Source organism: Phascolarctos cinereus, unplaced genomic scaffold (genome assembly GCF_003287225.1).
Source record: "Phascolarctos cinereus isolate Bilbo 61053 unplaced genomic scaffold, phaCin_HiC Scaffold_4;HRSCAF=312, whole genome shotgun sequence".
NCBI classification, from domain to species: domain Eukaryota; kingdom Metazoa; phylum Chordata; class Mammalia; order Diprotodontia; family Phascolarctidae; genus Phascolarctos; species Phascolarctos cinereus.
The window spans coordinates 580932598-580951902 of record NW_027555847.1 but is presented as its reverse complement, the minus strand read 5'-3'; the positions used below and the strand labels follow the sequence as shown (position 1 = coordinate 580951902).

The 19305-nt window shown below is 36.4% G+C and overlaps 1 protein-coding gene across 3 annotated transcripts in view; it reads left to right on the top strand.

Moving 5' to 3' along the window:
* Positions 1-1245: 1245 nt before the first annotated feature.
* The window catches only part of NBN (nibrin), a 44409-nt gene continuing 26349 nt past the window's right edge, over positions 1246-19305 (top strand). For 2 of the 3 annotated variants that reach the window (XM_078153656.1, XM_078153655.1), the window contains exons 1-8: positions 1247-1478; positions 5260-5393; positions 6598-6746; positions 7848-8007; positions 10529-10632; positions 14002-14119; positions 15637-15830; positions 16590-16675. In XM_078153656.1, the coding sequence (XP_078009782.1) occupies positions 1442-1478; positions 5260-5393; positions 6598-6746; positions 7848-8007; positions 10529-10632; positions 14002-14119; positions 15637-15830; positions 16590-16675 (982 nt within the window). In that variant the 5' untranslated portion in view covers positions 1247-1441. Of the gene's footprint in view, positions 1479-5259; positions 5394-6597; positions 6747-7847; positions 8008-10528; positions 10633-14001; positions 14120-15636; positions 15831-16589; positions 16676-19305 lie in introns of all 3 variants that reach the window. The other variant, XM_020979717.2, reaches the window with a different exon arrangement.

The following is a 19305-nucleotide window of genomic DNA, read 5'->3' as shown; positions in this document are numbered from 1 at the left end:
TTCTAAGTTAATCCTTATTAACGTTTGCTCTTGGTTTTAGATAGATATTACTTATAATTTCAAGAAAGTCTCCATTTATTCCAATAATTTCTAGTGTTTTTAATGGGAATGAGTGTTGTATTTTGTCAAAGGTTTTTTCTGCATCTATTGATATAATCATGATTTTTGTTGATTTTGTTATTGATATGGTCAATTATGCTTACAGTTTTTTCATTGAAGTAGCCCTGCATTGCTGGTATAAAATTCTACCTGGTCATAGGGTATGATCTTTCAAGCTTCTCCTTTTCATTATTTTTTTAGCCTCAGAGCAGCAGGGCTTTACAGTTGCTAAGCAATAGACAGAAACAACAATTTCAATTTTCATCTTAGCTCTGGCATATCTTGCATTGTTGATGGTCACACACATCACTCCTCCAGGATTTATCTCAATCTAAAAAGCAGAGCTAGCAACATTAAAACTCTTTTTTGGAAGAAATTCATCATAGGACCACAGATCCTAGTAGGAAGTGTCCTCAGAAGCCACCAACTCCAATCCCCTCATTTTACAGATTAAGAAACATCATAATACAACATAAATGAGTGAAAATGAATTTTTAAAATCTGAAAATCTATAGTACTCAGCACTTCAACATTTTTGTAAAAGATTTCGGTTTTTTTGAAGCATCAGTCTGGTCTTTCATCCTACTTAGGGGTACATTTCCGGGTTTTTTTGCCCCTTCACAAGAAAAAAAAAGTAGAGCAATTTATGTTGAGATAAAATATAAGCTTGTTGAGGGCCATCCGTGTTTGCTAGCACCTAGTATATAGCTTGAGGTATAATAGGCATATAATTCAATTGTTCAACTGAACTGAACTTCACTGGATCTTGGTTCAGTAGCTTCAATTCAATAAATATTTATTAAGCACCTACTACGTGCCAGGCATTGTACTAAGGTGCTTGTTGTGGAGAGGCAAATGTAGCGTGGCCTGTAATTGATTTCTGGATATGATTAGAATTCCAACGCTGAATTACTCTGTGTGATCTTTGGAAAGTCCCTTTCCTTCGCTGGGCATCAAGATTCTAATGTGCAAACTGAGGAGGGGTTGGGAATTAAATGGTCATTTAAAGTCCCCTCCAGTTCTAAATCCTATGAAGTAATACTGGGCAAAAAAAAAAAAATCAGTCACGCAGTCTAGGCTGTTTTCCCTCCGCCAACCACCAGGTGGCGGGGCAGTCACCAACTCTTCCTCTCCCTCACTCCCATTTCTTCCCTTCTCTATAATCTCTGGATCCGTGGAGGGTAAAGCGGGGAGTTGTTCGCGGGAGTGCGCACGTCCCAGCGATCCGCAAGGAGCGGGCACGTCGCCACCAGGAAGTAACGCCGGTCACTCTTCGCTGTTCCTGCGCGTGAAACGGCTCAGCGAGAGCATAGCTCCCGGAGTCCGGACCTCGACCGGGCTCATGTGGACGCTTCTCTCCGCCGTGGGCCCGGCCCGAGGTAAGGACGGCGAGGAATGGCGGCCGAACAGGCCCAAGCTTGAGTTCTCACGCGGGCCCACAGCCCTGCCCCCGCCGGCCAAAGGGAAAGCAGGGAAAGGGGAGGAGAAGAGCAGCTGGGGTAGGTGGCGGAAGGGAGGGGGCGTCGGAGGCTGTTGTGAGATTGCGAGGCATGCCCTAAGTCACTCCCCCCTCCTCAGGCCGGAAAAGTTTCTCCAGGAAGCCGAGTCGCTCTCCTCTGATCCTGCTCCCTGCCCTTATCTGATTGGTCAGGCGACCGGAAGCCCCGCCCCTTCAGACTGCAATCTCCCTTAGAACTTGAAAGAGTGGGGCCCTCGCCAACCCAGGAAAGACTGATCAGCTTGATGAATGAGCATGTAACTTTACTGGGGACAATTTTTACCTAGCGAGAACAACAACAATAATACATTAGATAGGTTTTATATAGTGCTTTAAGGTTTGCAAAACACCTTACAAATGTTAGGTTTTCTGATCCTCACAACAACCCTAGGAGGTAGGTGCTGTTAGCATCCCTATTTTACAGATGGGAAAACTGAGAATACGTCTTCCTGTACTGCAGGTCTTGTAGAATGAGTTTTAGAGGGGAAAGAAATATATAGTTTATCATGTTTAAGTTGCTTAGGCAGTGGATGGAGAGCTAGACTTGAGATTCAGGAAGATGAGTTCAAATCCTGTCAGATTACGAGTCTAACTCCTCTCTCTTGCTCCTTCTAAAATGAGCGAGTCCCTCCCAGCTCTAAATCTGCTTTCCTATCTTCTGCAAGGTGCCCTACTTTTTTTGGTTTTGTTTTGTGTTAGTAGGGGCCACATCTTTTTGTACTCTATAACAGCAGTATAATTATGGTCATTCACTCATAGGTACTGGGATGGATTATTTGTGATCTCAGCACTGTTGGTCCTCCACTGGTGCAGATCCTTTTCAGCCTTTAATTGTTCTTCGAGACTTTCTATTCTTTTATGGATACATATTTAGAAAATAGCTGTACAACTGTTATTTTCCATCAGTCTATCTTTTATTCATAAATAGGATTGTTTAAAAGAGAAGTAACAAAGTAATTCCCACTCTCTCTTAAAAAAAATAATCTTTGCTCCTACAACATAGCATATTTTTAGTCTTAGTGCTAATTTTTAATTCGCTTCCATCAAATCAGTGATAATGTTTGCATTTAACTAAGTTGCTGTGAGGGCACATCTCCATTTCTGACTCCAGCTCTTATTACAGCTTTGTTCTCATCAATATAGCAAAAGATAATGCACTTTATAAAACTAGATAGGCTGACTCATTTAGAGTTTGGCCACATAGCCGGAACTTTTAGGTTATTAGATCCTAATTAACTTGATAGTTCATGTGTACTAGTTAAAATAAAGTACAAATTGATTTTGTTAAATATTTCAGGTGGTCTGCATCCCACCATCAAGTAGGCCAGGGCTCATATTGGGTTTTCAGAACCTAGTCCCAGTCCCTTAGTTTGACACTAGAGAAAACAATGGCTGAGGGCAAATTTACTTGAGTTAAGGTCATACCCTAAGTTTTTATTTTAGCATTTGAGATTAGAGCCCAGTTCCTCTGGTTCCCTGTCCCACTGTGCCTTTGATCTGAATTTTAATTAGTCCTGCAATACTTCAACGTGACTCCTGGACTAAATTCAATAAAGATAATGGTGGTAAAGTAGCAAAGTAGCAAAAGGATTGATATGACTGCAGCTTTTTGCTGCTCATTTTTTGCCCTAGTTTTTCTTATTTCAAGGTAGCAATACCAAAGACAAATTTTCTTGAATAGCCCCTTGGGCTTTTTAGCTCTTCTGGTGCGACTTGTTTGCCGCCTATGTTAGGTAGTAGCTTGATACTGGATACCAACAGATAACCAAATATGTCTCTTAAAAAAGGAGTCTTCTGTGTATTGCGATAATATAGTACAGTTTTCACAACTGACCACAAGATGGCAACAGAGGACCACCTACAAGAAAACTATTATTTGTAAAGTGTTAGCAGGCATTCATTACATTCATTGCCAGCTTGGGGGTGGGGGCAGTTATTTCATGTTTGTTTAAACAACTTTTATGAGAATAACTTTTAATTTACGGTCCACACCTGTGACTTCAGTTATTTTGAGAACCTCCCACCCCACAAAGTGGAAAATCTCCCCACCAATAGGGATACTATAATGCTTTTCTAATTGCCCATATTCACAGAAGCTTGAAGCCTAGTCTTCCTAACTCCAAGGTCAATCCCGTATCTGCTAGATCTAATCTTCCTTCAGAAACTTACTAGCTATGTAACCCTAGTAATTCGTTTAACCTCTCTGATTCCCAATTTCCTCCTCTGTAAAATGGAAATAATAACAAAACCTACCTCATAGGGTTGTTGTGAGGATCAAATGCAATATATGTGTACATATAAATGTATGTCTGTATAGATACATGCGCACTCATATAGTGCTTTAGGACAGCTAGGTGTCACAGTGGATACAGCGCTGGGCCTGGAGTCAGAAAGCCTCATCTTTGTGAGTTCAAATCTGGCCTCAGACACTTACTAGCTGTGTGACCCTGGGCAAGTAACTTAACCTTTGTTTGCCTCAGTTTCTTTATCTATAAAATGAGCTGGAGAAGGAAATGACAAACTATTCCAGTATCTTTGCCAGGAAAACCCCAAATGAAGCCACAGAGTCAGGCATGACTAGAAAACAACTGAGCAACAAGGAAAGAGTGCTTTGCAAAACTTAAAGCACTATATAAATGTTTATTATTATCAATTTTATTGTATTTACAGGAAAATGTTAATCACAGCCAGATTGTGGTTAATCAGCTAAAAGCAATTGTGTTTTTTTTTCCTAATCCACACAAAATAAATAAATATTCTTTGTGCTGAGTCTTCTGGCTCCAAATTACTGTTCTATGAGCTAAATGAAATATTGGTCAATATCATTAACATTTTATGTTCATTTTCACAACTCTCAAATGTTAATATAGGCTTTCATTTAAAAAATTACCTGTTTTAACTGTATGCTTGTTTGGCAGTAACTAGAATTTGCCAACATTTGAAGGAGTATTTTATAGCGTACTTGAGAAACTGATTTGTCAATTGAATCATTTTAAATCAACTAAGAGAGCTGTTTAAGAGAACCTTGTAATGAGTGAAGTGAAAAATTTTTTTTATTGTAATTAACTTTTTTCCTTCCTACATTTAAAGTTTTATCAGTTGGCATTTTTTGTGTAATGAATGGGTTTTTTTTACCATTGTATATTTTTATTGATCAAGGAAATTGACTTTAGGGAGTGGTAAAGGATGATAGTTGGACAGTCCTAGTACTCCAGTGATGTCTTCTTCATATCAGATGTCAAATTTACAGGCAAAATTATCACCAGATGTCAGGCATGCATGGATTGTGATCCTCATGATTGGAGGAAACATCCATATTGATAAGATCACAGACTCATTTCAGTATTTGATAAATACTTCTTAGCAATATATATATTCCTATTAATTTTTACATGATCACTTCTTCTTAACCTCTCAGTGACCCAGACAACTGTGTTGCAGAATATTTGTTGTTCTGCATTAATATAGATTCTCTCTTACTTGAAGCTCCCCACAGGTCCAGACCAAAAAAACCCAAAGCTTAAAACACAATATTGATATTTGATTTCAGTAGAGAATTTCAATAGTTTTAGCTAGCAAAAATTGTTTCTGTAAAATTATTGCTTTAGATGGAAAAGTCTTTGGAATTTTCATTAAATCAATATGGTTTATGATTTCTGTAGGGGACCCTTATCGACTTTTGGTTGATGTTGATTATGTCGTTGGAAGAAAAAATTGTAGGATTCTAATTGAAGATGATCAGTCAATCAGTAGAAGTCATGCTTTGTTGACTGTCAGACATTCTGTGACCAACCTGGTATGTTTCTTCCTTTATTACCATAAATTGTAAGGTTAGTTGAGCTATATGTTTGTGAAAACAAAAGATTGTTTTGAAATTAGAAGAAAAAATTTTGTGGGGCTTTTTAAGATAAAATGGTCTCTTTTCTGAAAGCAGAAATGAACAATTGCACCTTGTCAGAAGTGACTACTTAATTATTGACATTTTTTGATAGTTTATTCCAAATCTTCATTTAGCTTTCAAAAATTATACAAATAAACAACATATGTATGTATGCTGAAATTTATTATAATTTTACAAAAGCCTAATGTCTGTCAGACCAATTTGAGGATTTTTTTTTAGGTTCCATCATGACATCAATTATTTTGTAGTTGTGTACCTTTCCTTCATAGGGAGTAAAATGCTGAATCAGTGGACAGTTGCAGCATTATACTTAAGATTCAAGATTTGGACTGTTTTGGCTTCTTTGTACTTAAAAAAAGACAGATCTATTCTTATTTCTTAAATAAAGACTAGGAGTGAGTGATAGCTTAGAGCTTTGTAAAGTAGAGGACAGTATAGTGGGAAAATATAAACACAGGAACATGGTTCAGAGATACTCAGTATCTTGGGAGGGAGGGAGAGTCTATCACTTAAATGGTGGGGCTGGGGTAGGGGGAGAACAGAACATGAGAAATTGAAACTATTTCTATAGTAAAGGAATGTATTTGGGAAAATGGTGATTGATAAGGGTTGGATTGTGGATGTAGAAAGTATAAAAAAACTTGAAAAGGTAAAAAAGATGACATGCTAGAATTACAAAGTACTAAGAGCTGAGAGTATAAAGTCAAGGTATGCTGAAAATTCTTCTGAGTAAAGGAAATCAAGGCACAGCGTGTTGAGAAGGAGGTAGTCTGAGGGATGATGATTGGTTGGGGGGAAAGTTATGAAAGCGCTCCCAAGAAATAGTGAATTGCTGAATAAAGGCAACAATTTCCAACGGGAAGTAGTAATGATGACTACACCATCTAGTTTATCATGAGGTTGGCTATCATCTTAGCATCTTCCTCACCAAATTTTTCAACCTATTTTGTTTGATATCTTTTTTCCGTGTAAATTAATCTTTGATTTTATACTGTTTTTTCAATTGACATTATAGATATGTATTTATGACTTTATAATATGTAAAAAAAAATAGTATTTCTGAGTGGCAAAAAACTTTAATGCATGTGTTCATTTCCAGAGTCAGGCTTCTGAAATCCCTATATTGACAATAAAAGATAATTCTAAATATGGTACATTTATTAATGAAGAAAAAATGCAGAATGGGATTCCACTACCTTTAAGGACAGGAGACAGAGTTACCTTTGGAGTCTTTGAAAGCAAATTTAGGTAAGTACTTCTTAGATGGATATTTAAGTGGACAAACTTTCTCTCTGTAGCCAAATTTTGTTTTTTATGTTTTTTAAACCTGAGTTCCTGTTTATTTTGTTTTTGATCCCCAAAGCTTGTAAGACCATGCACCCAGTGTGTCAAAACAAAACAAAGTTATACAATACAATATGAACCAGAATCATAGAATCTCAGGAGTTGGAAGGGACCTCTGAGTCTATCTCTACCCCAAAGTCAATGCTAATAGAGATGTAGGACAAGCAAATAATAAGGACTGTGTTTGTATTCCACCAATAGAAAATGAAAGATGAGAACTTTTCAAAATGCTTTATGAGGCCCATTAGCAGAGATCACTGCTCTCAGATTTTAAAGGTAGTTTGTTACACTGAAAGATGAAAAATTTGAGGAGAAATTGCTTAGTTCCTACATAATGCAGTGCTAATATTGGAGCCACATTTGTCCAATGCATTTTTAGGTCCAGAAGTGTCACTTCTATATTGTCTTGTGTTTTGATTGGGGGGGTGGTTAAATTTAATATTTTTTTCCCCGGTTAACAAAAATTCTATTTTTTCTCCCTCCTATCTTCCCTGCCTTCTTTCCTCCTTTCACCCCCACCCCATTGGAAAAACTAGAACTCATGTAACAAATAGTCACAGTCAAAACAAATTCTTACATTGGTCATGACACTCCCACCCCCGAATATCTCTTTCTGTACCCTCAGTTCAACATCTTTATGTCAGGAGGTAGGGAGTATGCTTCCTTACTGATCTTCTGGAGTCATTGCATTGACTTGATCCAAGTTCTTTTGAGTATCAAGAGTGGATGAAAGTATAAGTGAATCCTTTAGGCTCTTGATTATAGTGTTTCTTGTTTTTATGCATGGTGAGATTTAAAATAACTTGACTCTCTTTGAACTATAATCAATATATCTGAATGAAATGAGAGATGAAAAGCTTTTCTTTGAATTAACCAGTTTCGTGGTGGAATAGAACTGATCTTGTTTAGTCTTTACTAAACAAGTAACCATATTTTCCAACTGATCTATTTCTTTATCCTTATAAAGCCCATAATAAAACTTGTGTAACTTTTTATTTCCTACAGAGTAGAATATGAACCATTGGTTGCATGTCCCTCTTGTTTAGATGTGTCTGGAAAAACTGTTTTAAATCAAGCTGTTTTACAACTTGGAGGACTTGTTGTAAACAACTGGACAGAAGAATGTACTCACCTTGTCATGGTGTCAGTTAAAGTTACTATTAAAGTAAGTTAACTATACTGTGGTGTTAAAAATTCAGTGAAGCTTAAACTTCTAGTTACCAAACATAACATTTCTCTTGCTGTGCAAAATCAGCAGGCAGTTTTCTGACATAACTTCAGAGTTTGAAAGTTTGTCAAAATAAATTACTGCTTTAGTGCATTGTCTTCATTTTCTAAAAAGGAAGGCTATGTCAAGCTCTGGATTATAAAGAAGAATTAAAATTACATTGACTTATAAGAATGTACAAGTATTCCTGACTAGGGTATAGTATAAAGGAAATGCACCTTTTTAGAAGCAAGGAAGGAAAGGAAGAAGAACAGCTGTGATTGAAGCAGAGATGAAAAGTTCACCTTCATAATTGCCAGGTGATACCCACATGCTTGTGGTTTTAGGTAGAAACAAGTATCTGGGAGTTGCACTCACTATAGTTTATATCTTTTCTTCTGTGAAATGAGTAATAATTAGCAGTTCTATAACCATTATATTTAGATAACTTTCTATTTGAAATAGGTTTTTACTTGTGTTCATTTGTATAGGATTATAAACTAGCCTCAGTAATAATACATTTTGAGAAAGATTTAGGAGGTTAATCCAGTTTATGTGCTCCATTTGTCAGAAACTTTTTGAGCTGGAAAGGGAACTATGAAGTTACTTCAACATCCTTGTTTTATAGATGAAGAATTTTAGAAGACATATGTGACTTGTCTCAGGTTATATAGTGTATTTAGCAGGGACCCAAGCCTAGTTTCTTTCATTACAAGTCGAGTGCTCTTTTCACTATTGCTGTGATGGAATTTTATTTTAAAAATCACAAAAAAGTATTCAGTATCACCTTTAGCATATGTCTTAGTAAAAGAAAAATACTTGTGTTTCTGTATTTATTAGTAATCTGGTCCTTTCTTAGATCTGCTCACAGTATTGGAGAATTATTTTTTAATTGAATTTCTTTTTTTTGGTCAGTTTTCAAGCATTTATTTTGTCCCCCCTCCGACCATCATCCCACCAAAAAAAAAAAGGAAGGAAAACCTTTGTGAGAAATATGTGATAAGTAGTTAAGTAGAACAAAGTTCCATAATGGCCATATCCAAAAATATGTGTCTTATTCTGGATATTGAGTCCATATTAAAAATAATATAGCCAGCATTTGTATAGTGTTGTGAAGTATGCAAAGCATATTATATAGGGTATCTCACCACAACAAACTTGTGAGGGAGGTACTCTTGTCATCCCCATTTCTTGGATGAGGAAACTGTCAGGACATGGATAGCATTTCTCCTCATCAGTCATATGGAGTCATGTCTGGTCATTACATTAACTATCCTAGAATTTAAAATCATAATCCAATTTTCTCAGTATACATGTAAGGAAACTGAGTCCCAGAGAGGCACAGTGACTTGCCTGTGGTTATGAATGAAGTAAGGAGCAAAGTCAGTATTCGAAAGTATCAGTCTTAAAATCTAATGCTTGTCCGAGTACGTCATGGCTATTTTTATTCTTTTACCTTCTAGTTGGAGACAAAGCTGGGGTTTTTTTGGGGGGTGAGATGGGGAGGGGTTATATTTAGGCTTTGTGAAAGACAGTGAGACAGCAAGATCTCTTAACTCTGATCTTAGAATTGCAGCATCATAGCTTTAGCGAACTAGAAGGATCCTGAGAGGTTACCCAGACCAGTCCTCTTATTTTAAAAATTGAAGCTCGGAAAGTAATTGACTTGTCCAAGGTCACACAGATAAGTAGCATAGCAGAGCTGGGAGCTGAACCTAGGTCTCCAGACATCAACTCTAATTCTCTTTCCCCTGCACTATATCTTTGACTGCTGTTGAGCTTATTATCTATGGAATTAATGCACAGTATGAATACTAGAAATAAGCAGCAGTAATTGTAATCCAGTTGAGGTGGTTTTCTCTTTTTTCCCCCCCTTAATAATCTAAAGAAGCCATAGGATTAATCCTTTTTCATATTTGACGCTTTATAAAATTATCTAAAGAAAGTTACATATGCATTATTTCAAATGCAAGGTACAGCCTTTGTTTTATGTGGTATCTTGAAGCCTTTACAGAGAGTAAATTAAGGTTTTATTTTTAAAAAATATTCTAAGGGGCAGGTAGGTGGCGCAGTGGATAGAGAACCAGTCCTGAAGTCAGGAGGACCTGAGTTCAAATTTGGCCTCAGACCAGGCACTTGACATGTACTAGATGTGTGACCGTGGGCAAGTCACTTAAACCCAATTGCCTAGCCAAAAAAAAAAAATTCTAATGAAAAAAATTCCATCCTAAAATAGGACATGTCATTGACTTTTAGCTACTCTCATTATTGAAGAAAGGTAAGTTATGTGGTTTTTTTGGGGGAACCACCTATTCTCTGTTGTTGAAGAACATGAAGTTGAAAATCTTTCCCTCAGATAAGTCTTTTATTATCTTTGTGTTGTATACAAATTTGGGATGCATTTTTAATGTTCATTAGCCACTATTCTTAGTTTTTTGGTAATGATAACTAATAAACAAATTTGTTTCTCTCATTTTAGACAATATGTGCACTGATTTGTGGTTGTCCTATTGTAAAACCAGATTATTTTACTGAATTTCTCAAAGCCATTCAGACAAAGAAACAGCCTCCAAAACTTGAAAGGTGAAGTATATTTTCATCATCACATTAAGGAAAGGTTGGCTTAAAATATAATCTCAGATTTAATCATTAATGAAGACATAAAAATTGATATATTTACACTTTTATACAATTTGGAGCTAGCAGGGAACTTAAAACTCACCTAGTCCAACCTCTTCATTTTATAGGTTTAGAGAAATTATGTAACTTGAATAAGATCATACAAGGTAGTAAGTGGCAGAGTCAGGATTTGAACCCATGTCCTCTGATTCCAAATCCTGTATTCTTTCTGCCATATAGTAGAACATTGTTTGCTGTAGTATAAAGGAGTTGTCTTGTTTTTTGTTGTGGTTTTAAAACACTTCTATAAAACAAATATTAAGTACCTTACTTGGGAAAAATAAATTGAGGGCTGTGATTAGATATTCCAAAGGAGATAGTATGTTGATTACAAAAATATTACCTGAGGCAGTTGCATGGGCTTTTCTGAAACCCTACATCTTAACAGAATTTGGATGGGATTTATGATCTTACTGAGGCAATGAAGTATGGAACAATATAGTGAACCGAGAGTCAAGAGATGACCTGGGTCGTAGAGGAAAGACAATTTTGAAGATTGTAGATTCTGTTCTGGGAATCTTAAATCTTACTTGGTAGCAAATTGCCTGAGAAAATTTAGGAGCATGAGGAATTATTTTCTTGAACTACCATATGATCAATTTAGTTTAGTGGTTGTAATTTACAAAGCAACATATAGCACTTAATAATTTGTTTCTACCCTAGGCAGGCTTGAGAACTATTAACTGTAATTTTATGGTTGTTCTGCAGCCTAAATGCCAAGAGACAGGATGCATTCTGTAAATAAATCTCTGTGTGTGTACATATAAATGTAAACATACACACATATGTCCTAAAAAAGTTAATCTGCAAATTGAATTTCAGCTTATTAGATCCTATTTTCTTACTATCATTATGAAATAGTCACTTATTATAGTGAATTTCTATGTAAGATTTTATGTCCAATGTATTTCTTTTTGTATAAAATGGTGATTATTCCCTCCTGTCCTTTAAAGTCTCAACTAAAATCCCATTTTACAGGAAGCCTTTCCCAACCCCTCTTAATTCTAGAACTTTCTCTTGCTTATTTGTTTCTGTTTATCCTGTATGTAACTAATTTGAACATGTTTGTTTGTTTGTTGTCTCCCTATTAAGTTGTAAGTTTCTTGAGGTCAAGAACTGTGTTTTATCTTCTTGTTTCTCTTCAGTGTTCAGCACAATGCCTGACTCATAGTAGACACTTAATAAATGTTTATTTACTGACTGTCACATAGAAGACCAGGATTTGATTCTCTGATGGAGAGATACAAATGTTTTTAGATAAGTAGTTTAGTATAGTGGAATATGTTCTGGGTTTGGAGTCAGAGGACTTGGATTTGAATCCAGATTGTACCACTTACTGTTTTTATGTTCTTGAGGAACTCATTTAACTTCTCTAGGCCTCAGCTTCTTCATCTGTAAAATGAGGGAGTTGGAATGCACCTTAAAGCTTTAAATCTACATGTATTACATATATTTTTTTTCCTAGATCAGTGAATCAGTAAACATTTATTAAGTACCTCCTGTGCTTCAGGCACTGTACTAAATGCTGGGGATAAAAATACAAAAGAGAAAGACAGTTCCTGCCCCCCTTAAGGAGTTTACAGTTTAATAGGGCAAGATAACACCCAAAAGGAAGCTGAAAAAAAAATGGGGCCCAGGATGATGGAAAAGTCCCAGAGTAGTACAGCCAGGTCAGAAATGAGATGTTCTGTCCTGGGCTTCATCCTTAAATGGAGATTTTGGAGTTCATGGCTCTACCCTCCAATCTGAGGGATAAGAGGGTGGTGATGAGTTTGAATTCTGAGGCAAATGGGATCTTGCCGGATGATGTTTTTTCCAGTAATGAGCTTTCTGGGATATGGTGGAAAATTCAGTTCATTTCATTAAGCATTTATTAAGCACTTACTATATGATAGGCACTGTGCTTAGAGCTAGAGATACAAATATGAAAAAGAAAGACAGTCCTTGCCTTCAAGGGGCTTACAGTCTAATGGGGGAAAACAACACAAAAGGCTGGTGGAAAGCAAGAAGAGGGTAGAGGGGGTTTGAACTCCAGAAGCGTGTTTTCACCTTAGAGTTTAAACCAGGCAGAGCTGCAAATGAAGAGTGGGCTGAGAAGTCTCAGAGTAGTGGGGCTAGGTGAGAAATCAGGGTGCTAGGCAGGTTAGCAAAAGGTTTCATTTTAATAGTTTTGGAAGGCAACTGGTAGGATTCGTGACTGATTCAAAATGGTCAGTGTTATACAAATATTTTCACATGCTGTAAATAACTTGCTTAGTTTATTCTTTAATATGTTGTGAGCTTTTTGGTGGCAGGGGCCATGCTTTCCTTATTCTTGTATTTCCCCCCAACATCTGGAACAATGCATTGCATCTGTGTGCTTATTAAGTACTCATTGATGAACGAATGACTGAATTAATGTTCTTACTATATGTGTTTTGTTTATTGCAGACTGTAAGCTCCTTGGGCAGTTTTTTAACTTTCAAACTTACGTTGCATACCTATCAGGATATGATAGAAATAAACTGTAGACAGTACATAAGGACAAACTGAAACCTCGTCACAGCTCAACTTAGAGAAGTCATAGGACAGTTATATACCTGCATAGCTCTAATAGCCTTTTTTTGCTACAGTTTCTGAAATAATTCATTTACTACAATGATTTTATAAAGAGTACTACCAACATACATACATTCCTACGTACATACACACAGCAACTTGGTATAAGGGCTCATGAAAATGCTCCCTGTTCTCAAGGGACAAACATTCATTTTAAGCTAAAGAAAATTCACAGCAGGTATCTTCTCTGAGCTCACAAGGAATAGGCAAAGGGATTTATGTGGTTTGAAAAACAGTAACTTTTCCTCTTCTGGGAAGAAAATATAGGGTATTAGGAAGGTGGAAGGCTGCAGAAATGGTGAGAGAATGGGAAAAGAAAATATAGACAAGGATGGAAGGACAAGAAGAAATAAAAGGGATAACCTTAAGGAAGATACAAATTGGTAAAAAGGCAGCTTATTTGTGTGGTGCCAGCTGGATTGGTTTAGCAGTTTTCCCTAATGCTCTCTGACCAGTTCCTCTTTTAGTCCACACTGGTATCTCCTTGGAGGAGGTATTTATCTCTGGCATCTATTATGTCATCATATGCAAAAAAGCTTATTATGGTATTTCAGTGTTCGTAGTGATCATGTCCCTGGAGAAGTCAAGCCATCTTATTGTTTGGATAGTCACAATTATCAAACAAGAGAACTTCAGATAGTATACTATTTTAATATAATTCACTTGTTCTTACAGTTTTTATCCTCCTATTGATGAACCTTCTATTAATAATGAAAATCTGGATCTATCGAGGCGTAAAGAAAGAAAACAAATATTCAGTGGGAGAACTTTTATATTTTTAAATGCCAAACAGGTAATACCAGTGAAATTTTGAGAGGGAGAGGGGAAAGAAGTCTGGCCCTTTGATTTTAATGGCATAGGAAATTTCCCCTACTGAGGTAGAAGGGGAGCTGTTCTGCAACTTAGGAACTTGAGAGAATTATCTGAGACATTAAGAAGTTAGGTGACTTGCCCAGGGTTATGCAGATAGCATATGTCAGAGTCAGGGCTTGAACCCTGCTGTTATTGACCCAAAGGCCATTGTTGTCTCTGCCTTCCTTATTCAGGGGATACAAACATGAAATATTACAATTCATCTCCCTGTGTCAGTAATAACAACAGTTTTTATGCATATCATGTACTAATTTGATATTTTAAAAAACTTAAGGATTATTTCTGATTCTATCAATAGGTAGAATTTTTGGTAATCAGTAATGCTGCTCTATTTTGAGCTGCTGCACAATATAATCATGTTTATTAATATCTGGTTTTTGAACAGGCTGTATAAAAGAAAAGTATTGACAGTGGGAGCTGCATGGTATAGAAAAGAAAAAAAGAACTTTACTAGGTGTCAGGAAACTTGAGTTCTCATCATCTCAGTTACTAAGGCAAGTCACTGAACCTCTTTGTGCCTTATTTCCCTCATATAGAAAATAAGGATGAAAATAGCATGCAGCAGATTATCTAGCTAATGAGTTATATAGGAGGTAGGCACCCAATACATATTTATTTTTATGAGTGATTATTTGTTGTACCTACTTTAAAAGGTTATTGTGAGGTCAAATTAGATAATGGATATTGATATGCTTATTAGTATAATAAAATTCTATACCAATGCAAGATAGTACTTAACTCTAAGTGAGTTTCTCTAAATTTGTTTTTTGGATTGTCATTAAGGGTTGCTAGCCACTCTTTCAGAATTCTGCAAGAATAATAATTATAATTTGGGGCTTTGAGAGAAATTGCAATTCCCTAGAAAATTTCCTAGAGGAAGCTTTTTGTGTGTGTGGTTTTTTTGTTTTTGTTGCCTGGTCTAAACCTGTGATTTTACTGCAATAGAAGCTCCCTTCACTGCTGCAGATCTGTAAATTTAAGAGTTACCTGGAACAGAGAGGTTAAGTGACTTGTCTATGATTACACAGCTAGACTGTATCAAAGAGATGACTTCCAGGGCTCCCAGGCTCTTAAGGCCAACCTTTAAGCCACTGCTAGGCCATGTTGTGCATCAAAGGAGCCATATTGTTTTCTATTGGTTATACTGTTCTTGGTGAGAGCTATGAGAGTAATATGTACTCTAAAGTAAAATAAAAGGGCAACAGAAAGTACATTTATCAAGTTTAGAGTTAAGTAACCTAAGTGATAGTCACATTAATTGAACAGTGGTTGTCAAATCAGCATTAGCCACATTTCTAAAAAAGAGAGGCACAAAGATTCCTTATTAGATTGTCATTTAATGCCAAAATGGACATTTTGGTATAAGTAATGTAAGAATATTCAACAGGAATGAATTATAATCACTTATTTTTTTTCCTCAAAAAATTTAAATTTTAGCATAAGAAGTTGAGACCTGCAATTCTTCTTGGAGGTGGAGAAGCTAAATTGGCAACAGAGGAAGATAAAGAAGCTGTTTCTTCTTTTTTAACTCCTGGAACATGTATTGTTGATGCAGGATTAACAAATTCACAGGTTTTAGTACCTGATTCTGTGAGAAAATGGATCCGTTCAATTATGGATATGCTTCAAAGGTATAAAATTGCTCCTTGATAATAGAACAGTAGATATATGCAAGGTCATTGCAATCTTGCTCCATTTCTCAACAGAAATATAGAAAGAAACGAGGTACAATGAAGGGACTCAAAAGTAGCAATTTAAGCAGTTAGTGTGCTAAAATTGGCACATTTTAATGTCACAGGCATTTTTTCTTTTGTGCTGTAATGTTCCTTATCCTCTCTGGCATGAATCCATAAGTCAGATGAATTTTAGAGGAACTTAACTTTTTAAGTTTTAGGGTAGAATGTATAATAATTGAAGAAGGATTATTCTGTTGGAAGCCTCAAGTTGGAGGCAGAATTTTACGGGAATTTCCCTACAATTAAAGTTGTCATCACCCATTGGAAAAAAATGCTTACTTATAATCAATACATAGGCAGAAATGAGAAGCATGATGAACAATGAAGTTGGTATCTTGAAATTGTGTCTGTCATCATTGTGGGGAAAAATAAGTCGCACACAGTAGGTGGTTAGTGATGATGGAGATTGTAGGAAGAGCCCTGTTGGAGTGCAGAGAGGATCCCCCATGATAAATCACTCCTAGGTAATGCTCTTAAGTTTTAAAAAGCCTTTTCTTCATAACTGCCTGAGGCAGTAGAAGTATTCTCATTTTGTGAAAGGGGGCAATTGAAATCTCGGGAGATCAAGCAACTTCCATAGTCACATAGCTTAATTAAAGTCATTGATAGTTTTAGAATGTTGTTATTACTATTAAAATCTCTTATCTTTAATAGCCAGCATCTTAGAGCCATCCCTGAAGCAGAAATTGGATTAGCAGTTATTTTCATGTCCACAGAGACATATTGCAATCCTGGTGCAGGTAACTGAAACACTATTTTAATTTTTTTTTTAATCTTGTTTGTGAAGTAAATTTATCTGAATTTGATATGTAACTCCTCTGCTTGACAGGGTAAGATAATTTAGCCTTCCTGCATTTTTTCTTTTCCTGTTTTTGTTTTTTTAAGGTGGCATAGAACTATATTGCTATTGGTTCAGAGGCTTTTTTACTAACTCATTTTATAACTGTTTGTATTGTGGTTGTTATACTGCTTGCCAAGGCAGTCAATGCCAGTTTTGGACAGCAAGTATTTTATTTATTTGTCTACAACTTGTATATATTAATCTTATGTGGTATGATCTCATCCTTTCTGAATGTGCTTCACCTTTTCAATATCATTACTAGAATCTCATGTCCAGAACACAGTTATTTCAAATGTGGTCTGATTACGAAAAAGCATACCGCTTCGGTCACCTACCTTGCTAGACTCTCAGTGTACCTTCGGAAGTTGAATTTTTGATTGTCATGTCATGATGTTGATTCATACTGAGCTTGTGGCTCACCAAAATGCCCAGATCTTTTTGACATGCACCCTTGTCTGACCTCCTTCATCCTGTATTCATGAAAGTCGATTTTTTTTTAACCCAAGTGTAGTGTAGACCTTTAATGTTATGCCTGTAAATTTTATCTTTATAAATTTGGCTCACCTTACTAGCCTGACAAGGTTTTTTTGGCTTTTGACTGTGCATCTGATTTGTTAGCTCTCCCACGTAGTTCCATAGATTTGATTTAATTTTAATTTAATCCATAGATTTCACAAGTGTGCCATCTGCAGCTTTATGAAGAAAATACAACTTGTGCCCATTGAACTTCTCTGACTACTTTGTAGCTAATATTATGGGTTGGGAAATGACCATGTGGGTTAATTAGCGAGAGATAAGGAGGGAAATGGTAAACATGACAACTTGGTTAAGATTTTGACACCGTGGTAATTTTTTGACTTTTAATTCCTAAAAAGTCTGATCAGTGTTATTTTTTGGAGTTTTTTTTTGATAGAGAATGACTATCCTGTGTGCATTAAGACTGACCTAGAAATGACCTGTTCATACAAATAGGAGTTGAAAGGTCTGAGTCTGCCCTGCTCTGTTTAAGGGCAGCTGCCTCTTAATTTCCTATTCAGAACTCCTGGGGAGGGATTGATCTAGAGCAGGGGTTTTTAATTTTATTTTTTTGTCTCATGGACCCCTTTGGTATTCTAGTGAAGCCCATGGACCCTATTTCAGAATCATATTTGTTGCCTGTATTCAAAATTGAAGGAAATGGTAAATTTTCAGTTAGAGGTTAATGCAAATGAATGTGATTTTTTCCCCCTAAGTTCCCTGAAAGCTTCCTTTCTATGAACACCACTTTAAGAACTCCTAACCTGGAATATTTTATATGTAGGGGTAGGGTAATTCTCTTACACATAGCATAGAACCTCAGAGTTGGAAAGAGCCAAAGATATAGGATCACAGATTTAGAGCTTTAAGAAACCTTGGAAGTCATTTAATCCAACCCCTTTATTTTTCAAATGAGGTAATTGAGGCCTAGAAAACTCCACTAATCCTACTTCTATCTGAACAAGAATGTCCTCCACAGTATCTTTTGATTGCTGTTTATCAAGTCAGCTCTAATTGTTAGACGGTTTTGCCTTCTGGGGCTAAGCAAAACAACCTTACATCTTCTTCACATGAAAAATTTTCGAGTACATGAAGACATAGTAATTACCCCCCCCCATCTCCAGGCTAAATAGCCTCACTTTCTTTAACCAATCCAAGTAGATAGAAAAGAGACAACAGGAAATATTCACCAAACTGTAAAGATAAGCATCATTCAGCACCCAGAGAATATGATATACTATTCCTGGTCTACTTGTTTACCAAACTCTGCCATTCTCCTACCCCTCAACTGGATGTGACCTTGGCACACACTTTCCCCTGCTTTCCTTCCCCAGTGAGTATCTTATTCCTTTTGCCTTCTCAAAACCAAGAAATATCCCATTCTGAACTAGCAGTTTTCTGTAAAGATTAAAAATCTTACCTCTTTTCTCTTGGGAGACAAAGGAGTCTCAAAGGTTTTCTTGACTCCATCCCACCTCTTCCAAAAATATGAGTATTCTTTCTAAAAATGAAGTCTTTATTTCTGACTTGTGAAGAATGTGCAGTATCAATAACGAATGTCCTTTTTGTAAGTGAAATCTTACGTGAGGGGCAGCTAGGTGGCACAGTGGATAGAGCACCGGCTGTGGAGTCAGGAGGACCTGAGTTCAAATCCAGCCTCAGACCAAACACTTCACACTTACTAGCTGTGTGACCCTGGGCAAGTCACTTAACCCCAACTGCCTTTAAAAAAAAATTTCACATAAGGAATATGCTATGTAATTGATTGATATAATTTTCCAATAACAATGCATTTTAACCTAACCTTACTGTAAAGCCACAAAACTCTGCTTCATTTGACAAGTCATCCGTTTATATCACATTGTTCTCATGAGAAGAACTAAGCTTAAATGCTACCTGTGATGTGCTTTCAAGGAATTTAGAATAGAGGGGGTCTTAGATAATCTAATTAGCTCTCTTCATTTTACAGATAAGAGAATTCAGGCCCATAACATAGGAAATGACCTGCCCAAG